Raw genomic sequence first — 16,475 nt, forward strand, 5'->3', positions numbered from 1 at the left:
TAGGTCTCAGATGAGCGGACTGCTGGAAGAGGATGGGGTGGGGTTTTTATTGTTTTTATTTTTTTATTTTTTATTTTATTCATTTATTTAATGTGTGTGTTTTCATTTCAAATAAACATAAAGTTATATTGACCCCATACTGGCTATTCTACTTGTTGCTCTTTACATAGGCCTATCTATCCATCTACATTGTGATTGAGCACTGGTAATCCAGATTTAGTGATCCTTAAAAGTTCCTACCAGGATCAGATTGAGCCAATCCAATGTTGCTTTGAAAAACTGGCTCAAAAGGTAAGCTGGAGAAAGTAATTTTATCCAGATTAAACCTTTTGAAAAACCGGGCCCTGGAGATTGGCTGAATGGATTAAAAAAAATGATACCACTACTCACTCTAGGCGAGTAATTTTAATACTTGATCAAAGGTGACAGTAAATATGTTTATAATGCTACAAAGTTCGAAATAGTACAATAGTTTCAACGAAATAGTACAAATTTAAATGTTCAATTTTAAATATTCTATCCGAAGCCCACAGCACATATGAAACTGCATGCTATGTGCACTATATTATAGACATATAAATGTGCATTGATTCTGGAAGGCAAACAGAAGGCTGGAAAGATTCTTTTATTAGTATATACCAGGGGTCACCAACCTTTTTGAAACTGAGAGCTACTTCTTGGGTACCAATTATTGTGAAGGGCTCCCAGTTTACTTTTAATTATATGTTGTTATTATTAATGATTAATGATATTCATCTATGTGAAGAGACATTGATCATGTTAATGATTTCTCACAACAGCTCTCAAAAATGATATAACAAGGAAAGAAACAGAAATATCAATGTGCAACTTATTTGTCTGAAATAGTTTTAGTTTTTTTTATGTATACACATTAACGTCATTAACAAATTTTACACCAATGCGGGTATGATTTCAAAAAAATAGCTTCAAAAAATACTACATTCAGCTTACTGGAATGTGGTGCAATGGTGAGCTATTTTTAGAACAGGCCTGTGGGCAACTCATGTCATCCTCGTGGGCTACCTGGTGCACCATGTTGGTGACCCCTGGTATATACTGTACATATTCATTCATTCATTCATTCGGCTTAGTCCCTTATTTATCAGGGGTCGCCACAGCAAAATGAACCGGCAACTATTCCAGCATATGTTTTACACTGTGGATGCTCTTCCAGCAGCAACCCATTATTTATCAGGGGTCGCCACAGCAGAATGAACCGGCAACTATTCCAGCATATGTTTTACACTGTGGATGCTCTTCCAGCAGCAACCCATTATTTATCAGGGGTCGCCACAGCAGAATGAACCGGCAACTATTCCAGCATATGTTTTACACTGTGGATGCTCTTCCAGCAGCAACCCATTACTGGGAAACACTCATACACACTCACATTCACACACATACACTACAGCCAATTTAGTTTACCCAATTCCCCTATAGCGCATGGGGGAGCACCCGGAGGAAACCGATGCCAACACGGGGAGAACATGCCAACTCCACACAGAAATGTCACCTGGTCCAGCTGAGACTCGAACCAGTGACCTTCTTTCTGTGAGGCGACAGTGCTAACCACTGAGCCACCGTGCTGCCCCTACTGTATATATATATATATATATATATAATATAATACAAATGCTATGTGTTAGTGTGTTTACCTGCAGAGTTGTTCTGACTGTCACCACCAGTTTGAGCCAGGCTGGAAACTTGTTGATGGTTTTACAGAGGAAAGACACAATGGTGTCGCCATAGTCTGGTTTGTGGAACTCGGCCTCATTCAGACCGTCAATGAGAATGATGAGATCTTCTTCTGGAGTGATCTTCCTCTCTGAAGATAAAAAACAACACACAATCCTTTAATGATACACCAAAGGCCTGTTCACACCAATGACAACTACTAAGATATGGTTCTAAAATGAAGAATAGCAGAGGCCACAGTGATAATAGTGACAGGGGAATCTCTTAATGCACTGAAGGCAGCAGATGACAAAAACAGCAGCATTAAGCAGAACATTATCATGTGCACACGTAATATAATATTTTCTGGAATGTAAGTCATGTTTCATTATTGTGTTACTTTATCATCTGAAATATGCAGTAGCACTTGTGATGCTGGACTGCAAAACCAGTCTCATGATGCAATGTGTATTTTTCTGGGAATAGCTAAAAATATTATTGATTTTTACTTTTTGGCAAAAATCTGAGAATATTTTGTATAGATCACCTTTTGCAAAGATCACTGTAAAGATATTTAGCAAATTTAAATTCCTATATATACAGCTGAAGTCAGAATTATTAGCCCCCCTGAATTATTAGACCGCTTGTTTATTCCCCCCCCCCCCCCAATTTCTGTTTAACAGAAAGAAGAACTTTTCAACACATTTATAAACATAATAGTTTTAATAACTCATTTCTAATAACTGATTTATTTTATCTTTGTCATGATGACAGTAAATAATATTTTACGACATATTTTTCAAGACACTTCTATACAGCTTAAAGTGACATTTAAAGGCAAACTAGGCTAATTAGGTTAACTAGGCAGGTTAGCGTAATTATGCAAGTTATTGTATAACGATGGTTTGTTTGTAGATTATGGAAAAAAATATATAGCTTAAAGGGGCTAATAATTTTGTCCTTAAAATTCAAAACTGCTTTTATTCTAGCCGAAATAAAACAAACAAGACTTTTTCCAGAAGAAAAAATATTATCAGACATACTGTAAAAATGTCCTTGCTCTGTTAAACATCATTTGGAAAATATTTAAAGAAGAAGAAAAAAATTTGAAGGGGGCTAATAATTCTGACTTCAACTGTATATATCAACTGTATAAATATATATATATATGTGTGTAAGTATATATATATATATATATATATATATATATATATATATATATATATATATATATATATATATATATATATATATATATATAATGTATATATAAATTTGTATATATGTATGTATGTATGTATGTATGTATGTATGTATGTATGTATATGTGTGTGTGTGTGTGTATGTATATATATATATGTATATGTATGTATGATATGTATGTATGCATGTATGTATGTATGTATGTATGTATATATGTGTGTGTGTGTGTGTGTGTGTGTATGTATATATATATATATATATATATATATATATATATATATATATATATATATATATATATATATATATACATATATACACATATACACACACACACACACACACACACACACACACACACATATATATATATATATATATATATATATATATATATATATATATATATATATATACATACATACATACATACATACATACATACATATATATACACATATATATATATATGAAGAATTCAGATTCAAAACCCTCTAAATTCATCTGACCTCTTTTCTGGTAAATGAGCATTTTCAGGCTCCTCTGATTAGGTTCAGAAGTTTCATTTTATATGTAATGAAAAGATTATTAGCTAGTAAATAAAATAGCTTTTTTTTCATAAATATCACTTTAGACAATTCTTCGGTTTTTAACAAGGTAAATTTTCTTTTGCGTCAAAACCAGCTGAAACCACGTCTGCTTTGTTTGCTAAAACCTCTAGATTCACCTGTTGGGACGAGACAGTGTAATTAGGTGAAAAATCACTAAAGATGCAATTAGAGATTATTTTACCAAACATAAAACACATTACACAAACCACCTGAAATTAAAAATACATCTGTCAAAGAAGAGGCGGTTCATTCCACTGTGGTAACCCCTGATAAACCAGAGACTAAGCAGAAGGAAAATGAATGAATGAAATCAGTCAAGAGCATTAATCAATAACATTACAAGTGACATTAATTAAATCTCAACAATCTGTTGTCATTTCTGATATTTGGGATTTAGATTTAATGTAAGTAGATCAATGTAAACATTGTGAATTAAGCTTGTTAGACTCAAATAATACTTGTTGAGGCAATTTGGAGCTAAACCCTGCAGGGACACCGGCCCTCCAGGACCGAGATTGGTGACCCCTGGTTTAAGTGGACGTGCCTTTATAAAGTGCGTGCAGGGGTTCCAGCACTCCTCTCCTGAAGGCTGTGGGTGGGTCTTGTACGCAGGAGCGCAGACTGAGCATGCTCTGGATGTGCGGCTCCTTCAGCAGCAGCTCTCTGTATGCGGTGAGTTGTGGTGAACGACACAGCAGCGCCGCCACATTGTGCACAAACTCCGGCACCAGGCAAGTGTAGGCATTATCAGACTGACAGTAGTGATAGGCCACCACCTGCAGGGGGCGACAGAGAAAACAAGAGCACAGAGAGGATTTTTTAAAGGATTTTTAAAATTTTTGTGAATTTTTTTCTTTCATTAAATATTTCCCAAATGATGTTTAACAGAGCAAGGATATTTTCACAGTATGTCTGATAATATTTTTTCTTTTGGAGACAGTCTTATTTGTTTTTTTTCGTCAAGAATAATAGCAGTTTTTAATTTTTAAACACCATTTTAGGGTTAATATGATTAGCCCCTTTAGGCTAATTTAACAAACCATCGTTATACAATAACTTGCCTACTTAACCTAACCTGCCTAGTTAACCTAATTAACCTAGTTAAGCCTTTAAATGTCACTTTAAGCTGTATAGAAGTGTCTTGAAAAATATCTAGTCTAATATTGTTTACTGTCATCATGACAAAGATAAAATAAATCAGTTATTAGAAATGAGTTATTAAAACTATTATAATTAGAAATGTGTTGAAAAAAATCTGCTCTCACTTAAACAGAAATGGGGAAAAAAATAAACAAGCAGGCTGATAATTCAGGGGGGGGGGGGGGTCTAATAATACTGACTTCAACTGTATATATACATTATTAAATGTATTTTATAGCACTTTATTAATAGGACAATTTTAAATTCCAGGCTCTTTGAATGCTGATGCATAAGAAAGAATAATAAAGGAGAGCACCGTGCTGCAACGAAGAGTAAAGCAACTTTATTTGTCCCGTGAGAGGTTTGAGTGGCACACACTGCTGAATCACACACAGTATCTGCAGGACAAGCCTTTCAAGGGAGTTTCTGTGGGACAGCCAGCTTTGAGACAAGCACACATAATTGCTTCCATTAAAGCAGTAATTATTTTAATGAGGTGCTTCAATACTTGATTTGAATTACACAGCATTTCCACAACAGCTTAATAAAGTATTTCAAACAAAATCAAAAGAAAAAAGAGATTATAATGCATTTTATTTCTAAAGAAACATCGTGGGCTTTTTCTATGGAAAGCAATTTTTAAAGTGTGTTTATATAATATAACCATAATTAAAGTAGATTAGACGTGATGCTGATACAATTTGCATTTAATTTTAGAAACTTGCGTCCACTATAAGTCTTTTCTGATTATCACCATTGGTCACAGTAGCCCTTCTAAGCAGTTCCTCTCCTCGCTTTAGTCTGTATTAAGTATTGGCTCCAGGTTTTGGCTCACTCTAGGGATTGTGTTTTGAATAAGCATTAAATCACAAATAAGCCTAACACTAAATAATGCATTTGTAATATTTGCTTCATTGCAAATCCCACAGCTTTTAATATTCTATGAGTTCAGCCGAGGCAATAACGTGACATTTAGATCCTTCATTTCAGATTTCATCTACAGGAAATTACATAGGCGACGCAGTGGCGCAGTAGGTAGTGCTGTAGCCTCACAGCAAGAAGGTCGCTGAGTCGTTGGTTCGGGCCTCGGCTGGGTCAGTTGGCGTTTCTGTGTGGAGTTTGCATGTTCTCCCTGTGTTCGCGTGGGTTTCCTCCGGGTGCTCCGGTTTCCCCCACAGTCCAAAGACATGCGGTACAGGTGAATTGAGTAGGCTAAATTGTCCCTAGTGTATGAGTGTGTGGATGTTTCCCAGAAATAGGTTGCGGCTGGAAGGGCATTCGCTGCGTAAAAACATGCTTGGTAAGTTGGCGGTTTATTACGCTGTTGCGATCACAGATTAGTAAAGGGACTAAGCCGAAAAGAAAATGAATGAATGAATGAAAATACATTTATAGTGGTGTTAAAAAGTGTTTTCCCCTTACAGATGTCTCTTTTAGTTCCATGTTTGTCACATTTTTATGTTTCAGATCATCAAGTAAATATAAATATTAGTCAAAGATAACAACAGTTAACACATCATGCAATTTTTAAATGAAAGGAAATACAAAATACAAACCAACATAGCCCTGTGTGGAAAAGTGGAGAATTTTCGCCACATTGGAGAATTTTCGAGCATGAACCGCCTTCTTAAGGTCATGCCACTGCATCTCAATTGGATTCAGGTCAGGACTTTGACTTGGCCACTCAGTTTTTATTTATGCAAAACAACATACAAAACTACATAGCCCTGTGTGAAAAAGTGTTTGCCCCCTAACTCTAATAACTGGTTTGACCACCCTTAGCAGCAACAACTGCAATCAAACATTTTCCATAACTTACAATGATTCTCTTACAGCGCTGTGGAGGAATTTTGGCCCACTAATCTTTGCAGAAATGTTGTATTTCCGCTACATTGGAGAATTTTCGAGCATGAACTGCATTTTTAAGGTCATGCCACTGAATCTCAATTGGATTCAGGTCAGGACTTTGACTTGGCCACTCTAAATTCTTCATTTAGTTTTCATTTAGGCAAAACAAAACAGAAAACTACATAGCCCTGTGTGAAAAAGTGTTTGCCCCCTAATTCTAATAACTGGTTGGGCTGCCCTTAGCAGCAACAACTGCAATCAAACATTTTCCATAACTATTTTTGAGCATAAACCCCCTCAATTAGATTCAGGTCAGGACTTTGACTAGACCACTCCAAAGTCTTTTTTTTCTTTATTGTCCTTCTGCAGAACCCAAGTTTGCTTTAACGTGAGGTCCCTAACAGATAGCCGGACATTCTTCTACAGGATATTTTGGTATCAGAGCAGAATTCCTGGTTCCACAGCAAGTCCTGAAGCAACAACACGGCCCCAGACCATTAAACTCCCACTACTATCTTTCACTGTAGGTCATTTAGTTTTATTTGTCCGAAATGCAGTCTTACTTTTAAGCCACACACATAATGGGAAATATACAGTTATTAGCCCCACCCTGTGAATTTTTATTTCTGCAAGACATTTTTCACAATATTTTCAATATTATTTTTTCTTCTGGACAAAGTCTTACTTGTTTTATTTTGGCTAGAAAAAAGCAGTTTTTATTTTTTTTAATCCATCATGACAAAGAAAAAAAAAATCAGTCACAAGAAATGAGTTATTAAAACTATTATGTATAGAAATGTGTTGAAAAATATTTCTGTTAAACAGAAATAAGGGGAAAATATACAGGGGGCTAATAATTCAGGAAGGCTAATAATTCTGATTTCAACTATATATATATATATATATATATATATATATATATATATATATATATATATATATATATATATATATATACAACAGTTCTTGACTCTGATTGGCTGATAGCCGTGCAATATTTTGCCAGTAACATCACACAAAAGCCTCTTCACCCTTCACCTTTGTGTATTACTCTGCCCACATTCAGAAAGCAACAAGCAAAGACACTACAGTTTGACAAGTATTACTGCTGTTAAACAACAAAATGTATAATAAGCCCTTGCTCAGTGTGTTCTCTAAGCGCGAATAAAAAGCTGAAAAACGGAAGCCTCGTGGTTTTTAAAGTGGACCAGACAGAGTCAATAAGAAGCTGTGAATAAGAAGCTGGATTCAGCCTTGTCCCTTCTTATCGCAAACACAACAGCAGTCTGGTGTGAAATCTCTGTAGACGGATGGCATTTCATGTCACGCTCAGCCTTATAATCTTAAAATGCGAGCAAAATTTGCTGTTTTGTCATCACCCTAAGGGGGTCACACACCAGAAGCGCCGCTTCACATTACGCTATAGAGAATCATTCAAATACTAGCTTTCAAGTGACGTTGGCGAATTAGTAACGGCTTCTGCTGTTCTGACGACAGCTGCAGATGTGAATGAATGGCGGAAAAAAAGTAGTTCCTAATACAAAAGGGTTTTACTCTCTGTGTTTGATCAAATTTTTTATGTACAAGATTGTGCCGTCGAATTGTTATATAATCGGCCTCATGCCAACATACACCTCCCACCAGTGCTGATATACAGCCATAGCACACTACTACTCGTGTGATATTGCTCATATATATATATATATATATATATATATATATATATATATATATGGAATACTGTAAAGCTGAAAGTGCCATAGGCGTCCAGCATTAGAGTAATTACCCGCATTTCTCTGTAAGTTCATCTGAATTGTGAGCCGCTCTGGGCCTGCTCCTCTGTCTGCTTCACACTCATTTCAGAAGTGTTGAACACAGGAGGACAGATGAAGGTGAAATCCAGCTGTGAAGGTGTCACTACATTGTGCAGATTTGCTTTGAACACTGGAGCTGTATTCTCAGAGAGAATTCAATGCCCTGATGATTTGGACTCCTGCTACTGACGCGTCCAATTTCAGCTGCAATAAACAGGTCTGGAAAATAGGTGCTAGAAAGAAATCTGAAATCTTTAATGGTGTCATAAGAGATCTTCCGACATACTGACAGCTTAATGGCAATCTCTATCCACTGGGGTAAGTATTAATATACCATAGTATCGCAATGTTTTCTGCAGAAATATTATACTGATGCATGAATGCCCATATTGAAATATTGCCAAAATATGATTACACTATTTGGTTGAACGTAAATGTCTTTACAGTCCACTACATTAGACGGTTTGTTTAGTTTTTTTTATGGTGAGCTGGTACAGCAGAATGCAGTAAGTTGGTAAAATAAAGATGCAAGGGTGCATACAGCATTTATGACAGTGCTGGTCAGTTTATCTGCTTCACAATCCCATTTATTTACACAAAATACATTTGAAGTGAGATGCACAACTTGAGAAATGCTTCTGTTTAGTTTAAAGAAAAGTTGCCAAAGTTTTCCTTTGGGGGACATGATTTAAAGTTGGATTTAAATTTTGCAGTATATTACAGTGAAACACAGGGCCATGTTGGTTTGTATTTTGTTTTGCGTAAATTAAGATTTTGGAGTGGCCTAGTCAAAGTCCTGACCTGAATCCAATTGAGATACAGTGGCATGACCTTAAAAAGGCGGTTTATGTTCGGGGCTATGTAGTTTTGTATTTTGTTTTCCCTTAATAATAAAAACTCTCATTTGAAAACTGTATGATGTGTGTACTTGTGTTATCTTTGACTAATATTTAAATTTGTTTGATGATCTGAAACATTAAAGTGTGACAAATGTAAAAAAAAAAATAATAAAAAAAGATATCAGTAAATGTGCAAACACTTTTCATGCTTACACACTTTGTGTATGTAATATATAGCAGTGTGTTTATGTACAGTGTATAAGCCTAATTATCATTCATTAAAATTAATGTATAATTTATTGAATTAAATATACAAATTCAGTTTGCAATTTGTCAAATTTAACAGTTTTCAATTTATCATCTGTTAACAGCCTCTGTAAAATATACAGCATTATTATGTCAATAACTGATTATTCAAATCTGTGATCAATTCATTGATGCATTCTTTTCATTTCTTCTTTGTGTTTTATTTGTGCTGTGTTGTGTTTTTTTAAAATCTTTTAAATTTTTTTATTTCTTTTGTTTTTTATTCATTTTTTTAAAAATCTTTTTTTGTTTAGTTTTTATTTTTTTGTTTTATATCTTTTTTGTTTTTTATTTGTTTTATTTTGTTTTTATCTTTTTGTTTTGTTTTTATTGTTTTGTTTTTCATTTGTTTTGTTTTGTTTTTCATCTTTTTTGTTTTGTTTTTATTGTTTTGTTTTTTATTTGTTTTGTTTTGTTTTTCATCTTTTTTGTTTTGTTTTTATTGTTTTGTTTTTTTATTTGTTTTGTTTTGTTTTTGTTAGTTTTAATTTTTTTGTTTCGTTTTTTATTTGTTTTAATTTTATTGTTTTGCTTTGTTTCTTAAATAAATATAATTTTTATTGTTTTGTTTTTTATCTTTTTTTATTTGTTTTGTTTTGTTTTAATTGTTTTGTTTTTCATCTTTTTTTCTTTTTGTTTTTTATTTGTTTAGCTTTTTTCTTTTTCCTTTTGTTTTTATTGTTTTGTATTTTTATCTTTTTTGTTTTTAATTTGTTTTTTATCTTTTTGTTGAGCTTTTTTAGTTTTAGTTTTTATTTTTTGTTTTTTTATCTTTTTTGTTTTTATTTGTTCTGTTTTTAATTAGTTTTTTTGCTTTTTATTTGTTTTGTTGTTTGTTTCTTATTTATTTAGTTTTACTATCTTTTTGTTTTTTATTTTGTTTCTTTTTTATTTGTTTTGTTTTTAAATAGCTTTTAGTTTTTAGTTTTTTTTTATCTTTTTTGCTTTAATTTGTTTTTAATTTTTTTGTTTTGTTTTTTATTTGTTTTATTTATTTATTTATTATTGTTTTTTTTTGCTTTGTTTTATTTGTTGAGTTAATTTTATTTGTTGTTGTTTTATTTTGGTGTGTGACAAACATGCAAAAAAAAAAAAAAAAACTGAGCGGAGGCTAACGATTTTTCACATTTTCACACTTTAGTTTAAATAGCCTAGTTATATACAATATAAGCCTGATGTGAGCTTTTGTAACCCTAGAAAATGAATAAAACTACAAAAAAAGCATCAGCATGTCCTAAAGCTCCACAATGAGTATTTAATAATAATCTGCAGTCCTTCAATCCAGCAGCACATGAGCCAGACCAAAGAGAAATCAGATCTCAGACCATCCAGCAGATTACAATACTAATTTACTCACACAAACGTTTTAAAAGATCTTAAACCACGCAAACGGCCTGAAAGTGAGAGTCGATTATTAATGCATTGACTTAACTTGATCTAATAGCACGGCGAGGAAATTGCTTTCTGCCTGAATAAATATTTGATGAGGCTCAGCGGCAAACTTACTTCTCTTTTTTAAACATATCTGCATAATGCAAAAGCCGAGACGCAGGTGAAAAAGCCTGCGCAGGTGAAGACAGGCCTTTTGTGTGTGACGACAAGCTATTCTACCAGCCAACAGGATCTATTGTCAGAAGATTGAAGTGAGAATGAGTGTGTGTGTGTGAGTGTGTGTGTTAAGACTGGCTTGACAGCAAAATGTACATTTTCAGTGCAACGCCAGCTCAGATTTCAATACCAAATGAATAGAGGGTTGATAGGCTGTTGAATATGCATAATTGATTTGCATATCATATAACATGAAATAAATTAAATTCAGTAAATTAAATATACATGCTGTCTGTCATAGGCAGTAAGAGATAAGAGACTTGTTAAATGAGCAGGGATACAGAGTTAAGGATTTACTATAGCCTCAATATATAAACTTCAAATATTCTAGAAAAAGCCACGACTAAATTTACATTCCTTCATTCTTTTTCTTTTCGCCTTAGTCCCTTTATTGATCTGGGGTCACCACAGCGGAATGAACCACCAACTTATTCAGCATATGTTTTATGCAGCAGATTCCCTTTTAGCCGCAACCCATCACTGGGAAACATCCATACACACTCATTCACACACATACACTACGGCCAGTTTAGCTTACTCAGTTCCACTTTTTGCACATGTCTTTGGACTTGTGGGGAAACCCACGCCAACACGGGGAGAACAACTCCACACAGAAATGCCATGTTTTATCTGTTGTGTTGGGTTAATTATTTACTTTTTTATTTGTTTATTTGTTTTGTTGTGTTGTTTATTAAATTTACTTGATTTTTTCCTTTAATTTGTTGTGTTGCGTTTTGCTGTTTGAAGTTGTATTTTATTTCATTTAATTTTTTAATTTAATTCAATTTTATTTCATTTTCCTTTATTTTATTTTTTTTGTTTTGTTTTATTTATTTATTTATATAATTTTTTAATAATATTTATTTTATAATATTTTATAAAAAATATTGCGTTTATTTATTCATTCATTCATTTTCTTTTCGGCTTAGTCCCTTTATTAATCTGGGGTCACCACAACGGAATGAACCACCAACTGATCCAGCATATGCTTTTATGCAGCGGATGCCCTTCCAGCCTCAACCCATCAATGGGAAACATCCATACGCACTTATTTATACACAAACACTAGAAGAATTTAGTGTATGTATTGTTTTAATTTAATTTAATTAAATTTATTGTTTTGTTTTATTTGTTGTGTTGTGTTTTGCATAGTTGGAAATTATTTTCTTTTATTTGTTGTGTAGTGCTCTTTTGTTTAGATTTTTTATTTTTTAGTTGTGTTGTTTATTTTAATTTGTTTTTGTTGTTTTCTTTTATTTGTTGTGTTGTGTTTTGCAGTGTTACTTTTTAAAAAATTAAATTTAATTAAATTTAATTAAATTTAATTTAATTTAATTTAATTTAATTTAATTTAATTTAATTTAATTTAATTTAATTTAATTTAATTATTTATTGAATTGAATTTTATTTTATTTTATTTTTTATTTGCCGTGTTGTGTTTTGCATTGTATAAAATTATGTTTTTTGCTGTGTTGTTTTGTTTTGATTTTTTTTTTTTTTTTTGTGTTGTTTATTTTAATTTATTTGTTGTTTTCTTTAATTAGTTGTGTTGTGTTTTGCTGAGTTTAATTTGTGTTTTGTTTTATTAGTTGTTTGGTGGTTGCTTTTTAATTTAATAAAATTTTTTGTTTTGTTTTATTTGTTGTGTTGTATTTTGCATAGTTTGAAATTATTTTCTTTTATTTGTTGTGATGTGCTGTTTTGTTTAGATTTTTTATTTTTTGGTTGTGTTGTTTATTTTAATTTGTTTTTGTTGTTTTCTTTTATTTGTTGTGTTGTGTTTTGCTGCGTTTAATTTTTTTAAATTTAGTTTGTATTAATTTAATTTAGCTAAATTTAATTTGTTGTTTTGTTCTATTATTATCTTTTGTTGTCGTCTTGATTTATTTGTTGTTTCGTGTTTGCTTTTTATATTTAATTTAATTTGTTATTTTATTTTATTTTATTTGTTGTGTTGTTTTGTTTTTATTTTTTTGCCGTGTTGTTTATTTGAATGTATTTGTTGTTTTCTTGTATTTGTTGTGTTGTGTTTTGCTGTGTTTAAAATAATATTTAATTCAATTTAATTGGTTGTTTTGTTTTATTCTAAAGCGTCCAATCATGTGTAAACAGCAGGATTATGTGCGTGTGTGCATGTGTGCGCGTGTTGTGTGTGTTTGTTTGTACCTGAGCGGCGAGTCTCCTCATGGCCTCCTCCTGCCTCCTCCTCATCTCTGGAGTTCCCGGACAGCTTCCTCCACCCAGTGTACCATGGGAAGGCTGAGGCTGTGAGAGAGGGATGCCATCTCCATCTACACACACACACAAACAATAATTCTATATATCATACATCATAATAATAAAAATTTCACAGCAGGGCTAATAAATTTCCCTTCAACTGTATATATTTTAATATACACATTTATTTATTTTTAATTTTTGTCTTCCATTTACTTCAAGGGACCTTTATAAAAGTTGAATGAATGAATGAATGAATGAATGAATTTGAATGAATGAATGTGCCACTCGGTCTGACAGGGGACTTGTGAATCTCACGTTTTGGCGATGCCTGTGGGCTGTCGGAGGCGATCTGTCTCATGCGATTCCCATGGCAGCTCAGAGCCACCAGCCGTGAGATTATGGCTGTTTTCCCAAATCCGATGTTTCCCACCAAAACCACGCCGGCGCTGGAGCCCGAGTGTGTGGAGCGCAGACAAGCGTCGATCTCCTGAAAGAGCCAATCGCGGCCCGTGAACACAGAGTCCATGGTGATGCTCGGCACCTCGAACAGCAGCGGCTTCAGAGCGATGTCCTGCAGTCGATACGGAGCCAAGCGCACTGAAAACAGCATGAAAAATACACATTACACACACATTTAAACACACACACACATGCAACCCACAATACATTAAAAACAATCAACAGACAGAAACCTCTCACAACATGACAAATATTCAGGCACTTCGGACACGTTTTCTGTTTGCTAAGCATATGGTTACAGAAAAAATAGCAATGAATTAGTCAATTAAAATATTATTTGTTAATTACATGAATTAAAAAATAATAATATGATATTAAAACGAAATGTAAATACGTTAAACGACAAATAATTAATTACATAATTGTTTAAAAATTAAATGTATGTTTGTAATAAACACATTGTTAAATAAAGAGTCATTAGAAATAAGTCATACTGAGCAGAGCAAAGATGGTTGACGTTCCGCCACAAGATGGCGACAGAGACCGTCTGGAGGAGGAATAACCCAGCGTAATTTCAAACTACAGCTGATCAGATCACTATAAAACAGGTATTATATTATATTATATTATATTATCTTCTTTATATTATATTATATTATATTATATTATATTATATTATATTATATTATATTATATTATATTATATTATATTCTTTATATTATATTATATTATATTATATTATCTTCTTTATATTATATTATATTATATTATATTATATTATATTATATTATATTATATTATATTATATTATATTATATTATATTATCTTCTTTATATTATGTTATATTATATTATATTATATTATAGTATATGATATTATTATATTACTATTATTATATTAAATTATAGTATAGTATATTATATTATATTTTATCATTATTATTTTATATTATATTATATTATATTATATTATATTCTTTATATTATATTATATTATATTATATTATCTTCTTTATATTATATTATATTATATTATATTATATTATATTATATTATATTATATTATATTATATTATCTTCTTTATATTATATTATATTATATTATATTATATTATATTCTTTATATTATATTATATTATATTATATTATCTTCTTTATATTATATTATATTATCTTCTTTATATTATGTTATATTATATTATATTATATTATAGTATATGATATTATTATATTACTATTATTATATTAAATTATAGTATATTATATTATATTATATTATATTATATTATATTATATTATATTATATTATATTATATTATATTATATTATATTATATTTCATGAATGAATGAATGAATGAATAAATTCCTTCAATCATTCATTCATCCCGGGCAAACTAAACTAATTTTCCAGAAATAAAATATAATAATATATAATATTAAAAATATAATAAAAAATACTGGGAGAAAATGTGCTTTTTTCTATTAAACATCAACTTAGAAATATTTGAAAAAGAATTCAGATTTCACAGGAGGGTTAAGGGTTTTGTCTTCAACTGTGTGTTTATATATATATGTATATATATATATATATATATATATATAAAATATATATATAAAACACACACACACACACAGTGGGAAAATCTAATTACAACGAGGCCCAAAATTTACACACCAGACAACCAATTTGTCCACATCACAAAATACAGTAAATAAGTGCATAAAGTACATTACAATCATTCCCCAAGACCACAGAGCATAACAGCTACACACACATATAGGGGAGACAGATATCAGCCTAGCAGGAGCACACACTTACGTGACTGAGACTGCCAGGCATGACTGTTAGCGGAAGCTGAGATACACACACACAAACACACACGATCACAGGAGAGAGAGAGAGAGAAAAAGCCAATCACTCCCAACAAAGCATGCGGGGGGACAGAGAAGCTTCTGTCGACTCGCAAACACAGCAAACAGCCTCATAACAACTTCTGGAACAATTGTGATGTTTTAAATTGCTTTTGAAAGAGGTCTTAAAGGGTTAGTTCACTCGAAAATGACAATTCGGTTATTAATTATACTCTCATGTTATCTCATGAGATCTTCGGTGTCATTTCAGACCTTTGAGACCTTTGTGCTTCTTTCAATCAATGAAGCTATTTTAGATGAAATCCTGGAGCTCTCTGACCCTCAAGGCCCATTAGTACCAATTGAGCATCGTGTCAACGCCACAGCCTACCTGAGTATTGTTGCTGTAGCTATCTTCTCATGGCTACTTCCAGCAGGATAACGCACCATGTCATAAAGCGTGAATCATCTCAGACTGTCTTCTTGATCATGACAATGAGTTCACTGTACTTAAATGGCCTCCACAGTCCCCAGATCTCAATCCAATAGAGCACATTTGGGATGTGGTGGAACAATGGCATCATGGATGTGCAGCAGACAAATCTGCAGCAACTGCGCAATGCTATCATGTCAATATGGAGCAAAATCTCTGAGGAATATTTCCAGTACCTTGTGGAATCTATGACATGAAGGATTAAGGCAGGTCTGAAGGCAAAAGGGGCTCCAACCTGATACTACTAAGGTGTACTTAATAAAACTGGTGGTGAGTGCATATTACATGTAACTAACCCGAAACCTCACCCACATCCTAACTCCAACCATATAGTAAGTACATGTAATTAATTAATATTACTCCATTCATTAAATTAATAGTAACAC

The 16,475-nt window shown here is 32.3% G+C and overlaps 1 protein-coding gene across 19 annotated transcripts in view; it reads right to left on the reverse strand.

Moving 5' to 3' along the window:
* Nucleotides 1-16,475, reverse strand: part of tanc2b (tetratricopeptide repeat, ankyrin repeat and coiled-coil containing 2b) — a 258,482-nt gene that overhangs the window by 23,769 nt on the left and 218,238 nt on the right. For 11 of the 19 annotated variants that reach the window (XM_073918053.1, XM_073918051.1, XM_073918054.1 and 8 more), the window contains 4 exons: nt 13,600-13,881; nt 13,231-13,355; nt 4,054-4,285; nt 1,677-1,846 (listed from right to left, as the gene is read on the reverse strand). In XM_073918053.1, the coding sequence (XP_073774154.1) occupies nt 1,677-1,846; nt 4,054-4,285; nt 13,231-13,355; nt 13,600-13,881 (809 nt within the window). Of the gene's footprint in view, nt 1-1,676; nt 1,847-4,053; nt 4,286-13,230; nt 13,356-13,599; nt 13,882-15,564; nt 15,601-16,475 lie in introns of all 19 variants that reach the window. The other 8 variants (XM_073918050.1, XM_073918048.1, XM_073918049.1 and 5 more) reach the window with 1 other exon arrangement.

The sequence above is a fragment of the Danio rerio genome, chromosome 12 (genome assembly GCF_049306965.1).
Source record: "Danio rerio strain Tuebingen ecotype United States chromosome 12, GRCz12tu, whole genome shotgun sequence".
Lineage (NCBI taxonomy): Eukaryota > Metazoa > Chordata > Actinopteri > Cypriniformes > Danionidae > Danio > Danio rerio.